Source organism: Oryzias latipes, chromosome 8 (genome assembly GCF_053564925.1).
Source record: "Oryzias latipes strain Hd-rR chromosome 8, Olatipes_Hd-rR_3.1".
Lineage (NCBI taxonomy): Eukaryota > Metazoa > Chordata > Actinopteri > Beloniformes > Adrianichthyidae > Oryzias > Oryzias latipes.
The window spans coordinates 285,610-305,009 of record NC_136244.1 but is presented as its reverse complement, the minus strand read 5'-3'; the positions used below and the strand labels follow the sequence as shown (position 1 = coordinate 305,009).

General features: G+C 51.3%; 1 protein-coding gene across 2 annotated transcripts in view; it reads right to left on the bottom strand.

Moving 5' to 3' along the window:
- smg1 (SMG1 nonsense mediated mRNA decay associated PI3K related kinase) overlaps window positions 1-19,400 on the bottom strand; it is an 84,332-nt gene that overhangs the window by 39,581 nt on the left and 25,351 nt on the right. The window contains exons 13-29 of one of the 2 annotated variants that reach the window (XM_023957921.2): window positions 18,878-19,168; window positions 18,563-18,693; window positions 17,472-17,633; window positions 12,625-12,743; window positions 12,470-12,557; window positions 10,636-10,737; window positions 10,420-10,560; window positions 9,372-9,598; window positions 9,083-9,282; window positions 5,399-5,560; window positions 5,164-5,321; window positions 4,713-4,846; window positions 4,330-4,641; window positions 3,640-3,775; window positions 3,378-3,528; window positions 2,778-2,898; window positions 97-333 (exon numbers count right to left, since the gene is read on the bottom strand). In XM_023957921.2, coding sequence (XP_023813689.1) covers window positions 97-333; window positions 2,778-2,898; window positions 3,378-3,528; window positions 3,640-3,775; window positions 4,330-4,641; window positions 4,713-4,846; window positions 5,164-5,321; window positions 5,399-5,560; window positions 9,083-9,282; window positions 9,372-9,598; window positions 10,420-10,560; window positions 10,636-10,737; window positions 12,470-12,557; window positions 12,625-12,743; window positions 17,472-17,633; window positions 18,563-18,693; window positions 18,878-19,168 — 2,872 coding nt within the window. The remainder of the gene's footprint in view (window positions 1-96; window positions 334-2,777; window positions 2,899-3,377; window positions 3,529-3,639; window positions 3,776-4,329; window positions 4,642-4,712; window positions 4,847-5,163; window positions 5,322-5,398; window positions 5,561-9,082; window positions 9,283-9,371; window positions 9,599-10,419; window positions 10,561-10,635; window positions 10,738-12,469; window positions 12,558-12,624; window positions 12,744-17,471; window positions 17,634-18,562; window positions 18,694-18,877; window positions 19,169-19,400) is intronic. The other variant, XM_023957922.2, reaches the window with a different exon arrangement.

Here is a 19,400-nt window from a genome sequence, read left to right as displayed (position 1 = left end):
TAAAGATCATTTGGTCTCTCCAGGAGAGACGTCAACCTTAAGTGTTTTGGCGGCAGCCATCGATGAGGGTTTGGGCTGTGGAACCATGATCCTCACCTGCAGCTCTCAGGACCTTGGCCTTTTCAATCTGAACCTCTGGCCCCCATTTCTCCCCCAGGGTTCCCTCCAGCCTGATCTGCCTGAAGGCCTTACTCCGCTCCAGGTCTTCCTGCCCCCCTTCGCTGCACTGGCTCAGCAGACGGGTCGCCAGGGCAATGTTCCCCCTTTTCCGGGCAAACTTGACTGCAGTCAGGCAGAGCTCCGTGAGATGGCCTTCGATGGAAGAGGAGAAACCTGGAAAAGCAGATCAGACGATGAAGCTGTGGCGTGGCGAGGCTGACGATGGGTGGATTTTCACTCCTGTCCCACCGTCGTGGCGGTCAGAACTAACATGGACAACAATCAAGAACAATGTAGGAAGTGTATGGCTGGGTTTATAAAAACGTGGAGGTTTCTCTGTTCATACATGTGCACACATTTAAGGGAACCATTTATCACCATATTATATTTTACAAACTCATATCAATAAATGTATTATTTTACGTCCAAACTGACCCAACACTACCTAATAGGTTTCCTCTAGGGGTGTGTATCTGTGATACGATACGTATCCCACTATTGTACCGGAACACATTTCCTTTTCTTTTTTTTAATTATGACTTAGAAAAAACTCTACCTGAACATTAATACGTCTTTGATTGTAATAAGAAGGTAACATTCAGTATATTTAATGATCACTATGTCAAGCACTGCAACTGTGTCTCATAGAGAAGCTGCTGTTACCAAAGCAAATTCATTGTGCTTTTAATTTGGTAACTTCAAATATTCAAAGGGAACAGTCAACATTGTCTGATTTCCACAACAAAATATATTTCAGTCTAAGAAAAACAATAGAATGAATGTGTCTGAACCCATAATGTTCTAAAAGTCTGATGGAGGAAATCAAGTTTCCAACATTAATGTAGATCCTCCAGGAGACTGAACAGTGATTCAACAGTAAAGGGAGAAAAATAAAAACACTAATTCTATCCAGAAACATTAAAGTGATGATGATGAGGCAGCCTGACAGGATGAAGAGCTTTAATGTGGCTCAGATGCTTTGTTTCTAGGGCTGCAGCTATCGATTCTTTTTGTAATCGATTAATCTAGCACTTAATCGATCGATTAATCGAGTAATCGGATAAAACGATTTGTGTGTTTTTGAACGACCAAAACAAATCTTGCATAACAAAAATGATGTGGTTGTAAAATGAACAAGCATTTGATTTTAAAGATCCGCTCTGATGCAAATGTTACTTTTGGTGTTTTTAAGTTGGTCTTGAGAAGTGGCGGAGCTAGAACATTTTGTATGTGGGGGGGGGAGACAGAAGACTTTGAAAGGGTGCCACAACACCAAAATGGAAGGCCTTTAAAAATAAAAGAATCAGAAGTACATATTTGATCATTATCATTGTTTATATTTCGAGTAAAAATAATGCTCTTGTTATTTTTGCAATGCTTAAAGAAGCCTCGCGGTCCGCCGAAAGGCGAGCTACCGCCTGTCCCAGCCCCTGCCTCTCGGCGCCCCCTCGATGCTCTTAGCTGAGTGTCCCGCGGGGTCCGAAGCGTTTACTTTGAAAAAATTAGAGTGTTCAAAGCAGGCCCGGTCGCCTGAACACCGCAGCTAGGAGCTCTCGCCGCCTGCCGAGGCGCCCCCCACTGTTCACGCGGAGGGGGCGCGGAGTGGCTGACACCACCACTCGCTCGCTCGCTCGCTCGCTCGCTGCCGGTGGCACGCGCGGATCCCGCGCCTAAGGGTCGGGGTTCCAGCGGTCGCGCAGATGTCTTCTGTTCAGATGCTGAATGGAAGATGTGCTGTTGTGGTATGCCAGCTCTATTTTGCAGTAGAGACACTGCACCTTGTTCTCTTCTTTATTAAGTGTGTAATGATCCCACACTTTAGACAATTTCTGCCGTTTATTTATAGATCTATTCTCCGCCATCGCGCCAACTAAATTCAAAAGGTCCGTGTGAATAAACGGTCCGTGTGACACAATCAAATCCCTGCGCCGCGCGTGTAGTGCACGTCATAGGAATTTAACGAGGCTTCGAGGCAGAGTTTGTGCCTCGAGGAATTTTTGTAATCGAGTAACTCGAGTAACTCGAGGAATCGTTTCAGCCCGATTTGTTTCCATGACCGTCTGCTCTGCAGCTGCTGCTCCACTTTCTCACACGTGGAAGTAAACACGGACTTCACCGCTCATCGCCACGACGATGGCCTTTTTCCAGAGCGTTGGACACATCATTGTCATCCATCAGAACTAGAATCTATAGCTGGGAGGTTCTGCAGAAGTGGCCCGCTTTGCAGCTGCACAGTTTCATTAAGTAGTTCATGTCTCAGAACAGCAGAACAAGCTGCTTCTCGCTGACACCATGTCGTTTTATTTGTGCTGGAGCTGCTCAAAGAGGCTCAGTGGGCGGGGCTGCAAACTAGCGGTCGGAGATTTAAGTGGAACACAAGAGTCTGTTGCTGAAGGACGATCAGAAATAATTCAATATGGTCCTGAAGGCATTTTGAATCGATCCAAGAATTGCTAAATGAACTATTGCGAAATATTGCTGAATGGATTTGTTTCCTCTAATTAGAACGATTGACCTCAAGCCGTCGACTCCATTCCCCTTTTTCATCAGTACCTCCGTTTGGATATGAAGGTGAGTGCTGACGGTGATGTGTGGGAGAGCAGTTTGGACTGCGGTACCTTTGGACGTGTGCAGCAGTTGCCTCTGGAAGGTGGAGTATCTGAGCGCCTGCATGAAGAGCTGGACGTCCTGCTGCTTACAGGAGTGCAGCGCCTCACTGCTGAGGGGGATCAGCCCGTCCTGCAGAGAGCACAGCTGAGTCACCATTAACCCTCCCCAGAGGAAAGCCTTCACCTAAAAGCCCTCTGCAAAGCCGAAAGTAGGCCAGAGGAGGTTGTCCAACCAGAAAACAGAATTTGAAATAATTAGCACTGATAAGCCATTCTGGTAACCTAAAAGCCTGTTAGCTGGACAGACCTGGGTGGCATGGAAACAGAAGAAATCACTTAGGAGGCTAGAGACAAACCAGTTCCAGATCCAGTCATTCAATGGTCCAAATAAACTCAACTGGCCTGAATAGACACCACCGTCCCATTCAACTACAAACATTTCAGACGGTCCCGTTCTCGGACGGCTCCGTTCTCAGACGGCAGGATTCTTCCTCTTTATATCCATTCATGAGGTTCTGTGGTTGTATGGGGTTTGGAAGGAACCATCTTCTTTCCTACGTTCCCTGACAGCTTTTACAGAAAGCACAGAGGTGCGCGGGGGAAACTTACGTCCTGGCCCGTCAGCGTGCTCTCCAGGCTGGTGGCGCAGTGGAGCTGCAGGGTGGACTGAGTGGGAAGGCCTGGAGACAGCGTGAGGGTGGAGAGGCGCAGAGGACCGAGGCAGATCCTCCCCGTCTGCTTCAGGCAACGCACCAAAGTCCTGCAAACACAGAGAAGCTCTGACCGGCGCTGAAGCAGGAGGAGCTGCAGGAACCGTCTGGCTCCGGTCCCACAGATCGCAGCAGAACCCAGTCAAAGAAGGCATTTATACTCGACGGTGGGCGTGGTCTTCTGCTCCTGCCGGTCTGTTCTGGTGGCGCTGACGGCGCTGCGCAGCAGCTGCACTTCGATGGCCCTCTGCAGCTCGGCGGGGTCCGGACTCAAGGAGGGCAGGAGCCTCTTCAGATCTGAAAACCAGCAGAGTTCAGGTCAGCTGATGTCTGCAGGCAGCTCCAACTGCATCAGAGGTGGATGTGTCATCAGCGTCCAATCATGATGAACACTGGAACAACAGCACAGTGAGACAGTAATAATATGGTAATAAAGTGGGTTCGTGGAATCTACCGTACGTTCATTCGGTTGAAACACATGAAAACTTAAGGAAACAAGTTTGGAGTTTTTCATCTGAGTTTCTTCCTTCAATAATTTGAGGAGAAGCTCCAGAGTTCACCCACGATTTCTACATCCAACCGTTTCCAGACATCCAGACAGACTTTTCAAGTGATTCATCTTTTTTTAAATCTCAAATGAACGGAATGGACTTCAAACACATCTGATGGTAACAACTTTTAACCTTTAGAACGCAGGAGCTGGATCTAAAATGACGTCAGATTTTGTTCTTTTGTTTGGCGTCTTATTTTGCTAAAAAGAAATGTCTTGTGGTGTCTCCTACATTAAGATCCATCCTTAAACGGAGAGCTGGATGTCTGCTGCACAACCACCCACAGTTTGGTCCACATACCCAGCTTGTCCTTGGCGCCAGACAAAGAGCTGTAGTCCTCTCCGGGCAGCAGGTCCAGCTGTGCTCCACACTCTTCCATGTCTCCATCCTCGAAGCAGCTCAGAGCCCGGATGTAGTTGAGATCGGTCCTCAAGGTGATGCTGACGGGGTTGGTGGAGTTCTGCTTGAGGGTGTTGACCGTAGCCTGCCACTCCTTCACAGAGCTCCAATCACAGAGCGCCATGTAACACTGGCAGGCCTTGTTAGCAAGGAAGTTGATGACCTCAGGGGAGCACTCGGCAGACTTCAGCAGCACCGTCTTCCTGCTCTCACCTGCTCAGAGGAAAGATTTCAGCTCCCGTGCGGCGCCCCCAGCAGCTGAACCAATCATCTGACAGGATTACCGCTGGAGGAGTGCTTGGGACTGCTGACGCTGCTGGACAGTTTGAGCAGACAGCTTGGAGAGGTTCTGATGCTGCAGTCCATCCCAGTGATGGCAGACAGCTGATCCTGGTACTCCAGAGCTGCTTTCTCGAACCTGAACATCAACACAGCAGCTTACAGAGCACCAAGGGAGGGCTGCTAGAGCCGGGGTTTGAACCTTTTTTGAGCTAAGGTTCTTTCGCTTTTAAACAAAAATTACTAACTAGAAACATCAGCAACCAATAATGCAAAAAAATTTTTTATCTATAAAGTCGTTCTAAAAAAAATCAAATAAACAAACACAAATCTGAGGATCTTTGTTATTTTGACAGCTCAGTGGGAAAAAATGTTAGACCGCTACGCTGAATCATTTCCCACGCAGCCCTGATGACCCGTCGTGCACTGCAGCACGAGTGGGGGGGGCATTCTCACCTGCCCTCTGCCTGCAGAGCCACAGACGACACCCAGCCAAGACTCTTCCCACAGGTCTGCAGGCTCCAGGCCGCCAGTCCCTGGATGGCCTCGGGACAGCGCAGTTCACACAAAGCCTCCACCATCAGGGCCAGAGGAACCTCCAGCTCCAGAGCCTGCTAAGCAAAGCAACCGGGCAGTCATCTGACCGCAGCCCAAGCTCTGACCGTCACGCAGCAATCCTCCGTGCACTGACCTGAGAACTGCTGCTCCTAAACTCGGCCAACAGGTCAAAGCCGTGGCGAACAGTGACCGCAGGCTGGCCAGACAGAAGCCCCACCCTCATCAGGGCCAGGCGAATTCTGGTCAGCCAGTCCTGGCAGGTCTGACGGTTGGTGTAGAAAAAGGTCCTGATTGCCTGAAACCCAAACAGTCCATGTTTGACAGAAAGGCTACAAAGGCTGAACAGAACCTCAGGATGCTGCTGGACTCAAACCGGTCTTTTAGAAAATGCTGCAAATAGTTGAAATTAAATGATCATTTGTGTAACTTTAGACACACCAGGACATTCCTAACAGATAAAGTAGCACACACATATATACATGCAGTGATTCTATGTCATTTAAATGACTGGATCGCTTTGGTCCATTTGCTGACTCCTGCAAGCCTGTTTTTACCATCATTTCCTGAAAAATACTAACTCCAAGCTTAAGAACATTTGCCTCATGTGCGGGTGAAACCACACAGAGGCACAGGTGAGCCCACACAGCGACACAGGTGAGCCCACACAGCGAGACACAGGTGAGCCCACACAGCGGCACAGGTGAGCCCACACAGCGGCACAGGTGAGCCCACACAGCGGCACAGGTGAGCCCACACAGCGGCACAGGTGAGCCCACACAGCGGCACAGGTGAGCTGACACAGCGGCACAGGTGAGCCCACACAGCGGCACAGGTGAGCCCACACAGCGGCACAGGTGAGCTGACACAGCGGCACAGGTGAGCCCACACAGCGAGAGCTTCTCCAGAGCCCACACAGCGGCACAGGTGAGCCCACACAGCGGCACAGGTGAGCCCACACAGCGGCACAGGTGAGCCCACACAGCGGCACAGGTGAGCCCACACAGCGAGACACAGGTGAGCCCACACAGCGGCACGGGTGAGCCCACACAGCGAGACACAGGTAAGCCCACACAGCGGCACAGGTGAGCCCACACAGCGGCACAGGTGAGCCCACACAGCGGCACAGGTGAGCCCACACAGCGGCACAGGTGAGCTGACACAGCGGCACAGGTGAGCCCACACAGCGGCACAGGTGAGCCCACACAGCGGCACAGGTGAGCTGACACAGCGGCACAGGTGAGCCCACACAGCGAGAGCTTCTCCAGAGCCCACACAGCGGCACAGGTGAGCCCACACAGCGGCACAGGTGAGCCCACACAGCGGCACAGGTGAGCCCACACAGCGAGACACAGGTGAGCCCACACAGCGGCACAGGTGAGCCCACACAGCGGCACAGGTGAGCCCACACAGCGGCACAGGTGAGCCCACACAGCGGCACGGGTGAGCCCACACAGCGAGACACAGGTGAGCCCACACAGCGGCACAGGTGAGCCCACACAGCGGCACAGGTGAGTCCACACAGCGGCACAGGTGAGCCCACACAGCGGCACAGGTGAGCCCACACAGCGAAACACAGGCGAGCCCACACAGCGGCACAGGTGAGCCCACACAGCGGCACAGGTGAGCCCACACAGCGGCACAGGTGAGCCCACACAGCGGCACGGGTGAGCCCACACAGCGAGACACAGGTGAGCCCACACAGCGGCACAGGTGAGCCCACACAGCGGCACAGGTGAGCCCACACAGCGGCACAGGTGAGCCCACACAGCGGCACAGGTGAGCCCACACAGCGGCACAGGTGAGCCCACACAGCGAGACACAGGTGAGCCCACACAGCGGCACAGGTGAGCCCACACAGTGAGACACAGGTGAGCCCACACAGCGGCACAGGTGAGCCCACACAGCGAGACACAGGTGAGCCCACACAGCGAGACACAGGTGAGCCCACACAGCGAGACACAGGTGAGCCCACACAGCGAGACACAGGTGAGCCCACACAGAGGCACAGGTGAGCCCACACAGAGACACAGGTGAGCACACACAGCGGCACAGGTGAGCCCACACAGCGAGACACAGGTGAGCCCACACAGCGAGACACAGGTGAGCCCACACAGCGAGACACAGGTGAGCCCACACAGCGAGACACAGGTGAGCCCACACAGCGGCACAGGTGAGCCCACACAGCGAGACACAGGTGAGCCCACACAGCGGCACAGGTGAGCCCACACAGCGGCACAGGTGAGCCCACACAGCGGCACAGGTGAGCCCACACAGCGGCACAGGTGAGCCCACACAGCGGCACAGGTGAGCTGACACAGCGGCACAGGTGAGCCCACACAGCGGCACAGGTGAGCCCACACAGCGGCACAGGTGAGCTGACACAGCGGCACAGGTGAGCCCACACAGCGAGAGCTTCTCCAGAGCCCACACAGCGGCACAGGTGAGCCCACACAGCGGCACAGGTGAGCCCACACAGCGGCACAGGTGAGCCCACACAGCGGCACAGGTGAGCCCACACAGCGAGACACAGGTGAGCCCACACAGCGGCACGGGTGAGCCCACACAGCGAGACACAGGTAAGCCCACACAGTGGCACAGGTGAGCCCACACAGCGGCACAGGTGAGCCCACACAGCGGCACAGGTGAGCCCACACAGCGGCACAGGTGAGCTGACACAGCGGCACAGGTGAGCCCACACAGCGGCACAGGTGAGCCCACACAGCGGCACAGGTGAGCTGACACAGCGGCACAGGTGAGCCCACACAGCGAGAGCTTCTCCAGAGCCCACACAGCGGCACAGGTGAGCCCACACAGCGGCACAGGTGAGCCCACACAGCGGCACAGGTGAGCCCACACAGCGAGACACAGGTGAGCCCACACAGCGGCACAGGTGAGCCCACACAGCGGCACAGGTGAGCCCACACAGCGGCACAGGTGAGCCCACACAGCGGCACGGGTGAGCCCACACAGCGAGACACAGGTGAGCCCACACAGCGGCACAGGTGAGCCCACACAGCGGCACAGGTGAGTCCACACAGCGGCACAGGTGAGCCCACACAGCGGCACAGGTGAGCCCACACAGCGAAACACAGGCGAGCCCACACAGCGGCACAGGTGAGCCCACACAGCGGCACAGGTGAGCCCACACAGCGGCACAGGTGAGCCCACACAGCGGCACGGGTGAGCCCACACAGCGAGACACAGGTGAGCCCACACAGCGGCACAGGTGAGCCCACACAGCGGCACAGGTGAGCCCACACAGCGGCACAGGTGAGCCCACACAGCGGCACAGGTGAGCCCACACAGCGGCACAGGTGAGCCCACACAGCGGCACAGGTGAGCCCACACAGCGAGACACAGGTGAGCCCACACAGCGGCACAGGTGAGCCCACACAGTGAGACACAGGTGAGCCCACACAGCGGCACAGGTGAGCCCACACAGCGAGACACAGGTGAGCCCACACAGCGAGACACAGGTGAGCCCACACAGCGAGACACAGGTGAGCCCACACAGCGAGACACAGGTGAGCCCACACAGCGAGACACAGGTGAGCCCACACAGAGGCACAGGTGAGCCCACACAGAGACACAGGTGAGCACACACAGCGGCACAGGTGAGCCCACACAGCGAGACACAGGTGAGCCCACACAGCGAGACACAGGTGAGCCCACACAGCGAGACACAGGTGAGCCCACACAGCGAGACACAGGTGAGCCCACACAGCGGCACAGGTGAGCCCACACAGCAGTGCAGCAGCACAATGATCTACATGATCAAGAGGCAGGGGCTTGTAAGGTTTAGAGGCATTTGCCCCACCTTGGGTGGAGCGGTCAGCGCGTTGGCGCAGCCTTCATAGGCATTGTACATGAGCTTCTCCAGGTTTTCCAGGTACTGCAGCAGCAGAGTAAGGCGGAGCTGGTTGGAGTGGTGACCGTCTCCATCGCCTCCAGAACCGGCCCAGGCCCCAAGGTCCTGCTCAGGATTCAGACAGTATGCAGCTAAATTCCGGATGATCCCTGAAACACATAGATGGGAATAAACCATACTGAAGGGGGGTCCTGACACAACGGCATTGCACTTGACCCCCCAACGCTCAGTCTCCTACCTTCGATGGTCTGAAAGGTGTCCTGGGCCCTGCCCAGAGGGGTGCGGAGTTTGGACAGCACGGTGAACTGTGCAGCCTCCCACACTGCCCACTGCCACAGAACCGCCTCTGTTTTAAGAAGAGCCCACGGCACCAGGTCCAGTCTGCTGCTGTCGGACCCCCCCCGGCAGTCCCGCCTCTCCAGGCGCTGGCAGCTGTGGTACAGTCGCTCCAGCCACGGGTCCTTGCTGCAGACAGAGATTTTAGGAAACCGGAATTCTGGCTCCAGCAGCAACCATCACTGACGGTTCTGTGCGGTGGTTCTGTTCAGTTGACTAGTTGAACAGTACCTCATCACCCTCTCTATACTTGGTTTCTGTTAAACTCTCTTCTGGGGGAAATTCAAGCCTTTTGAGGCGTTTTTAAAAGATAGTTCCCTTCCTTTGTTCTGTTTTCAAACACTTTGCATTTCTAATGAGTATTTGATTTGCTTTAATGTGAAGCACTTTGTGCTTCAACACCAATGTGTAGCACTAAACAAACACATTTATTGCAGGAAGAACCTCCCAAAAAGACAGATTAAATCCACAAAGTAGGGTTCTAGATGTTTTAAGGCTGTAAAACACTTTGCTTTTTACTGGTGTTAGAAAATGAAAAAGATCCGATCGCGACTGAAGATTTATGCAACGTGCTGCATCTCTGTACAGAAAACACGACACAGATGAGATTGATTGACAAGGTCAACAGCCATTTAGGACGCAGAACACAGTCCTGTTTAAAAAACAGCGAGGCTGTGAAGGTTGAACTGCTATTTAACAAGGAAACACCATCATCAAAACCCTTAGTCTGCTAGCTTAGCATGCATCCATCTTTTCCACCCACTTTCTCCTGCTTTGTGTCAAATGTTAAGTTATTCCTCTGCCTCCTTCAGTCAACGATGGCCTTATAATTCAATGGACTTCTCTGACGGGAACTCTGCATCAAGGTCCGTTCCAAACTCCGGACCATCGGGCTTCCTCTCTGAACCCATGAAATGCTGCGGCTGTGTCCCGTGCCCGGCTGAGCGTACCCTCCTCGGTGGAGGACTCCGTACAGGATGAAGCTGATGAGGTCGCTGAAGTCCTGCGGGTGGAAGGTGGTGCTGTGTGCTCGGCTCATCAGGTGGCCAATAGCCAGAGAAATGTGCCTGGTCTCAGGCACGCTGTGGTTGCTGTTCAAGCAGAGGAACAACACAGCTTCAGTCTCCAACCTGCAGGGATGCATCCATCAGGAGATCAGGTCTTACCTCAAGGCTACATCCAGGGGGATGGTCCTGAATAATTTGGCAAAGGCCTGCCTCACTCTGACCGTGGAATGAACCAGCTGGACTCTGCACACATCCACACACCTGATGGACACAAACAGTCAGCTTCAGAAACAAATGCATGGATTAGGTGAAAGAAAGCAGAAAAACCTTCTCTTTTACTCGTTAAAGGTTTCAATATTAGTACATAACAACTTGTTATTTTAGATGTTGGATACTATGACGCATCCCATGTAATTATCAGACGAGTTTCCTCCTCAGGAAGCTGGGAGTGCCCTTAACATTAGTGAGAGGTTCTCTAGAGCCGTTAGGAGCTCAGATCAGAGGTTGATCCTCCACATCAGTAAAGCTCTCCTGTTCCTCCTAGACGCCTCCCTGAGGAGGTACTGTGCGCCTCTGGGTTCATGCAGCACAACTGGGGGGTGTTTCTGACAGACTGCTGCCCTTTGACCTGGCTCCAGATAAGTGGGAGAAGATGAGTTCATTAGTCTTGAGAGGTTGCATGAGATTTCTAGAAACCCTGTTAGAAGAATTCATATGACTCTAGAGCCTTTGCACCTGAACAGAAAGCTCTAAAATTTGGAGGGTCACTGTAAACGGTAGAAGAGCTGTAATGAAGTGAACATGAAACATTAGGAAGTATTTGGTCATATCTGGTTCTTTTGATGGCCACATCTGGCTCACAGACAAACCTTTAATTATAAAAAATAAAAAAAAAGTTTCATTAGACCAGTCCTTCCCAGGTGCGATGCAATGCTTGCCACTGCAGCGTGTTAGTATTGCTGTACTGACCATGTTTGGCTCCACGTCTGCATGTGAGCAGTCTTTCTCACATGTAAAGAACATTCAGACCTATGATCACGTTTAACGGATGGACGTCTCAACGCCTGCGTGAAGCTGAGACTCACCACGTATCAACCAGACTAGACCATCAGCAGAACCACCATGCAGCACCAGAATCACATTCATGCTAGAAATACTCATTTATTAGCAACAGCATAATGTAGCGTCCCGTTCCCACACTGAAGCACGGAGACTTAACCTCTTTTAGGGTTCTTTAGTCTGGTTACTGCAGACCGTAACCAACGCCGTACAACCAATCAGGAACTCCTGAATCTCTCCCACCAAGAGAGAGCGCTCCCGCAACTTTCAGCCCTCCTATTCCCTTATTTGGCCCATAGCTGAACCCCATTGGTCCAAACTCCCTAACAACAGGCTGAGCGACAGAACTGAGGGCCAATCAGCATCTCTGCATGATGCGTTCAATGAACTCTGGAACTTAGAACGTGACCCAACAGCCGCCCAGTTAAACTCAGTCCACTACAATAATAATGTTATTAAAAAGAATCCACAGACTTATTGTACTTTAAAAGTGTTGAAATGACATAAAATGCACACATTCACTTGTACTTTTAGCTTTAAACATATTGTATGGCTCTCACGAAATTACATTCAAAAACATGTGGCGTTTATGGCTCTCTCGGCCAATGAGGTTCCAGACCCCTGGTCTAGTCCATTCTTGGTGTCATTATTTTATCTGATGCTTTACATTGAACCCTTTAACACTGGAGCTGTCCCCAGCAACAGGAAACACTCTTTTAGCACTCTTCCTCTTCAACCATTTTACGTTTAACCAAATTCCAGCAGATCCACAACAGTAAAGTGCTGCGATTCAGCATAACACTGAGCCACAGCTCCGGTGTTAAAGGGTTAGAACGCCGTCACAGGCTTTCATTGGGGCAGTAAACTGAATAGTTCTTCCACCCCCCCCTTAAAGAGCAGGGCTCAGAGGCGGGGCAGCAGCGATGGAGCTCACCTCTGCAGCAGCTCAGAGGACAGCCATGGCAGGAGGAGCTGCAGGCTCAGGCAGCTGTGGAGGCTCACGCCGTTGTCTTCATGCAGGGCTGTCGGGACAGAAAGAAGCAATGCCTCACTGTGACCTGGACAGCGGAAGAGTCCTGCCTCACTCACCGTTATCCAGCAGGCCTCTGCAGAACTTGTGAAAGGAGGGGAGGGAGAAGAGGGGGCTGTAGGTGTCTGACTTCACCATCAGTAGAGAGATCTCCTGAGCCCAGGTCAGCAGGAGCCTCCTGAAAAAGCCAGAGCAGGAGTCCACCGCTAAAGTCTCGCTCAGAGTTTGAGAAAGAGCAAGAACACTTCTATGGAAATACTAGGTTTCTGGCTGGTACTGTAGTACTTCTACTCCCTTTACAGCTGAATGGCTGACTGCTTTCACCTCCTTTGATTCACAGCAGAAACAATATACAGCAATGAGTTACTCAGAAACAAAAGTAGAGATTACAACATGTGTGTATGTTTTATAAGACAGAAACTGCTTTTTACATGAATACCATGTCAATCATGAAGTACTGATTTCGATGAAAGAGCAGACAACAATGATTATACTTTGAAAGGTGCAGGGGGTTCAGAGTCATTAACATTTGACACCTGATCCCTTTAAGGGCCAGCGTGATGACCGAACCGCCTTTACCATCACGCAGAAGGGTTCCTACAACCAACACTATGGCAGCTGCTCCTGCAGCATCAGCTCCACACCAATGTGCTTCTGCCACCGTACTGATGAAACACCCAAAATAGGAAAAGTCCTGAAGGTCAGCTGTTGGTTTCAAAATCCTCCTGCAGTTTTTATCATTCATGCCCTCCCAGCCCTTCCTGAACAAACACCATTACTATGAAGTTACAGTGAGGCAAAAAGGATTTGTTTCCTGTTTTTTCCTCATCCTGTCCAACAGCTGAGCAAGCACATCAGAGCTGAAGGCCTCTTGTGATGGACAGATTGTACACGCCTCCTCACAGATCTCCTCTAGATCAGTCAGGTTTCTGGGCTGTGGCTGAGAAACTCAGAGATTTTCTATTGGGTTGAGGTCTGGAGACTGGCTAGACCACTCCAGGACCTTGATTGGTTACGAAGTCACTCCTTGGTTCTCCTGGCTGTGGGCTTCAGGTCATTGTCATGTTGGAAGACCCAGCCACGACCCGCCTTCAATGATCTAACTGAGGGAAGGAGGTTGGTCTCCAAAATCTGCCCAGGCATGGTCCGGTCATCCTGGTCCGGGGGGGGGACAGCTGTTTGACCACCGGGGGACAGTCTACCAGCTGTCCCCAACTTACCCCCCTTCCTCATACAACCTCATATTAGGGTGAGGGGGTGGGGGGTTTAGGTTTTCGCTCATCCTTTGAATTTTAATCCGTGTGGTCAGTGCTTTTTCTGAACGGAGCCGGAAAGAAGCCAGGATTAGCAGTATGCTGACACGGGCTAACGACATTAGCTTTGGGAGGCGCTGCAATCTGCATCCTGGCTGCACGCAAATATGTGGGAATAACATCAGCCTTTATTTAGTCAGGACACGACTGGAAACACAAATCCACGTGATTGTTTGAACGGTTTCTAAGGACTGAGCCACATTTCTACTTTAAAGCTTAAAACGCCCCAAAGCGCTGTGTGTGTGCAGACGGTCCGAGCTCTGCTCAGACACACACTTTTAGACCCGGTTCTGAGTTCGGTAGCTCGTACCCCTAGAGCTGCGGGACGGATCGCAGTCTTAAATCTTCCACACATACCGCTCATGTAACAAAGCATCCCCCCCCCCCTTCCCCAAACACAAAGCTGCAAGTCCGCACTCCACCGGTCCACTTGACTAGTTAAGTGCGGGAGCGGACTACTTCTTTTCTATTTTGTTTGTTACTTTTTTTGTTAAAGTCACTTCCCTCAGTTTAGACTGGATCATCGTGGATGAGTCATTAGTTGGGAAATAAAATAAATAAAGTAATAAAGTAAAATAACGAATAGCAATTATATAAGAACGAAGATTTTAAAAATAGCCCCCCCCCCCCCGACGATATCATCGCAGCAAACATCATCAACGGCCAATTTAGGGGACATCGCCCAACCCTAATTTGCACCTTAGACATGTAGGGCCCTTGGTAGGGGGGGTGCTTGGACATCACTGCCAGCAAGCAGTAGATGTCCTCCCAGCACCCTACCTCACAATTTTAACCGAACCTTAGACATTTAGGGCCCCTTGGTGGGGAGGGTGAGGGGAGATCACTGTGAGTAATCAGGAGATGTCCCCTCAGTGCCCTACCCGCCAATTTTAACTGCACCCCCCTTAGTACACACACCCCTTCCCCCTCAATATATACATCCCAACATAAACACACACACATGCACACACACCCTCTCAAACACACGCACACACATTTTGCAAGGCAGGTGGGACCTAAGACCATCTGTCCCCTACCCCTTCCCTGGTGGGCGGTACGGGGCCCTTGGCAACGGCTGCCGTATCCCCTGGGTGCCGGTTTCCTGGGCCCGGCGGTGCTCTCTCCGCTCGGGGGGGGGGGGGGGGTTGTTCACATCACACCTGAGCCGGGGGTGTCCGTGTCCCTGGGAGTGGGTTCTGGTCCTTGCCCCTGAGCGCTGGGCCCCGCCAAATTTCCAACTGTGGCCGAGCCTGGTCGGGCCATGTTTACAACACCCCTTGTGGGCCCCCTTTTTCCCCGGGGTGCCCCCCTCCTGGGCGGGGGCGGCGGGCCCCTGCCTTGCTCCTCCCTGGGCCAACCGTGGGCCGGGTGGGTGGCTGCCTGGAGTGCGGAGCGGGTCTCCCTTGGGGGGGTCCTGGCTCGTACCTGATTAAAGACTTAGCATCTCCCTGAGTTTTGGTTCTTCCCACAAAACATCGGTAATGAATTCAGATTCTTGGCAGAGTATGCTGAAGCCAGAGCTGGTTGAACTCCTGGGGGGTGATGGGGTGCTCGTCTGGGGCTGTGGGCGCCCTTCTCCGGTGGGGCCCTGCGTTGGGCTCTCCCGGCGCGGCGGGGGGGCTGCTCTCCTGGTTGGGCTGGGGCGGCGCTCTCTTTCCCCCCACGCCTCCCTGCTCTCTGGCTCTGGGGGCCTCGCGGCGGTCCTGCTGGCCCTGGCCTGGGTGGCGGATTTGGTCGCCCGGGGAGCGGTTGTTCCCTGCCTGCTCCCGTGTGGCGTTGGGGGGGTTCCGGCGGGGGTCTTGGTGTGGGGATGGCTGTGCACTCTCCTTCCTTCTTTACAAATTCCTCCATCCATTTTAGAAGAACATAAACACTCACCTGAGCACAGGTGTTAGCTCACCTTTGCACTAACAGTTTGCGTGATAGAAAGATTGAAATATTTCACACTAGTTGGTTTGAAGGCATAAGTATGCGTGTGAACACTATCTGTTTTGTGTACATGTCGACGTGGACATTTTTGCAGCTAGCAGGTGTGTTTATAACATTTGAGTGTGTGTGTGGACAGGCCCCGCCCCTTTTTGTACTACATTTGAACCTTACCGTAATGATAAACAACCAGTAAACTTGTTGCTTTATGCTGCTTCATGGTCTTATCCCCCCCCCCCCCCCCCCTCCCGTCCTATTATCACCCCCTACCCCCCCCCCTCTCTAACATCCCTCTCTCTTCTTCCCCTCTTTCCTTTTCCGTCCGGTCCAACACCAAAGATTTTCAAACATGATTGAAATTAATAAAGTTTGGCCTCAATTACAAAAGGGGTTTATTCAGACATACCTTTGGTTTGTCTGAAGATGAATAACCCCTCTTGTTAAAGCAAAATATGTCCAACACAAGAGGCCCTCAGCTCTCATCTGTCTGCCCAGCTGTTGGACAGGACAAGCTAAAAAAAAAAAAAAAAAAAACTAAAAAAAAGAAATCCCACCAGGTGAGATCCAGTCCGAGGATGATTGACAGTCGTGTTGAGCTTCTTCCATTTTCTAAGAATTACTCCAAAAGTGGATCTTTTTTCACCAAGCTGCTTGGTAAATGCCCCATAGCCCTTTGGAGCTATGGGACAACATTCTAGACCTCTCGTGGAGGTCTAGAATGTTGTCTCCGGTGTCTTTGGACAGCTCTTTGGTGTTTCTCATGTTAGTCGGCTTCTTACTGATTGTATGGGGTGGACAGGTGTCTTTATGCAGGTAACCACCTCAAACAGGTGCTTATAATTTAGGAGAATAAGTGGACTATGTAAAGGTGGACTAACTGGTCTTTGAGGGTCCGAATTCTAGCTGATTAGTCAGGGGTTCAAATACTTTACTGTATGTTAGTGGCACCAAAAACAAAATAAAAGTCAGTTTCAGATCAAAATGCCTTAGACTGCAGACAAAATGTTCAGTAAAAAAAAACCTCTACTAAATGTTTGCTTTCAAAACACTTAAAGTGTTGCTTCTGAAATCCTGTTAAACTCTCTGTTGCTGCTGAAACTCCAGCAGGTTTGTCCTCCACTTCTGTCTGGATGCTGTCAAAAATCCTCAAACTGCTCCATCAATAGAAAGACATGAATTACCGGTGTGTGTGTGTGTGTGTGTGTGTATCATGTGCTCTGGTGTATCTCGTGTGCGGACAGAAGAGGAGGAGCATTGAGAAATAAAAATATAGTCACCAAAAGGAATACTAATAAACATGATTATGGGGGGCCAACAGGGCTACTCGCCACATCCCTCCAAGTTTCCCTCGCCAAACAGACAAAGGGACCTCAAAATTGGCGACTGGCAAATGTTCATGTTGTCCCTGGAGTTCAGCGGTTCTACTTTGAGGAATTTTTCCATTTGGAGCACATTTGGCTTTATAAACTGATTCCAGGATTGCTTTTGTAACTTTGTAACTTGTTCCATCCTTATATTTCAGTAAAACAAGATGTCCCCCTGACCCCTTCTGAAATAAAAAACAAAAACACGGGAGCTCTGAGAACTAATGAGCTTCTTTAGGGCCCAAAAGAACCAAAGGTAGACTGGGGGGTCAGTCGCAGAACGCTGTGTGTGCATGAGCAAACCTGGCCTCGGGTTGGAGGTGTTCCTTGGACAGCAGACCTCCCAGCAGGCTTAGCAGCGTGCTGAAATGCTTCTTTGTCGCCGTGGTAACAGTGCTGATGACAGCACCATCGAACAGCGAAGGAGAGGATGACGACAGGCTGGATGAGATGAAATGATCGTGCCTGCAAAGAAAAAGAGAGGATGAGATGTTGGAGGCAGTTCATCCTCAGGCCTGCAGCTTGGTTCTCCTCATGCAGCACATCGACCCTGCCTTCCATGCCGGTCGGTTCTGATGGAGAAGCTCTTCCAGATTCAAAGGAAGCTGCATTGAACCGATGACCCGTGTCCAGCTCTCTAATGTCATGGGACGCTGCTAATAAAGTTAAAAACATGATGGACTCGCGTTTGTTGTTATATTTAGAAAATGCCAGCTTTGGGATGGCTGAACCTCTTATTTTGTCGGATTCATATGCAACACCTTAAAGTCCTCCGATCATCTTCTGATCCAGTTTTCCCGGTGGTCTTTTCATTATGATGATGCTGTTTTTAGCTAAAACCCCAAAATCTGTGTCCTTTTCTGGACATGGCTTCTGCAGAGCAGCAGGAGTTCATTAGAATTTCATCACAGAGCTGTTTTCAATTTGTTTACACTCTCTCCTGCTACCTTACAGAAAATTGTGTTTTAAACATATTGTTGTAGCTTTTTAAGATAAAGAAAGTTAAGATGAAAACTGCATTTATTTGTATTTCTTTATTCAAATTTGGATGCATGAGGAGCCGGTGGAACCTGCTGTTTGAAAAAGCGCTTTTGTGATGCAGCAACTGAGACAAATAGATCCAAGAACGTCTTTGTTTTCCTGGAATCTGGATCTAAACTTTACGGCTGGATGGTGACGATATCGCTGCCCCACTAATGTAAGCCTACTGGGATCAGTGCTGTACATGAACAGCAACATGAACCCATCAGACCCAGTTTTCCTCCAAATGACAATGGTGTGAGGTCAACCACAGACCAAGTGGATCACAGGACACACTTCTGCTGTTCCTAAGCATGCAGGGTCTTCCCTTAGATGTGTGAGAACCCTTACAGATAAAGAAGGAAGCTTCTTACCGCGTGCAGTGAGAGTACAGCGAGTAGAGGACGGCGTACTGGACGGCAGGGTAGCACACAGCCAGTCCAGAGTGAACCACCGTTAGGTTGTGAGTCAGGAGCGCAAAGACCGTCGGTGACAAAGCCCACATCTAGACAAAGACATTTTCCAAAATCAAAGACATTTCTGGTTTTCATTGGTGAAAATGTTGAATGTCTTCAGACAGCATCTGTGTTGGAGCTCTGCGTACTGATCGTGAGCTTCATCATCTAATGGGGGTCTAACTTCCCCAGATCAGAGGCTTAGGTCAGGTTAGGCCTGAATTAGTCCCTCACCCCGATAAGGGAGTTCTTGGTGTTTCCAATGGTGGTTAGAGTGCTCAGATTGAAGAGGAGGATGAACTGAGCCTTGTCCAGGGGCAGGGATAGGGATGCAAACGCAGGGTGCTGAATGTTGAGACAGGGGCCAACGGGAGCCACTTTGGTGCCAAGGGGCTCCAGCCCCTCCATCAGGCTGGACAGAGCGCAGGCCATCTCTCCCAGCACCATCTTATAGGCCGCCTCCAGGGTGGGGATGTTTTTCAGGCTCAGCAGCGCCTGATAAACAGCGTGGACCGCAGCCATCACCTGTGGGGGACAGGAGGCCCAAACATGAACACCACCAATATTTCTGAAGAAGTAGCTCAAGCTCGAAGCCCTATCCTCATCGTCAGGGTGAAAAGAACCGGATTATATGTTTTACTTAGTTTTTTATCGTTTATCTCATTGATTAAAAACTATTCTAAGTATTTAACATTTCATTTCTAAATGAAAAAGAGCAGAAAGAAGCTTGAACTTATAATAATAAACCCTCAGCAGC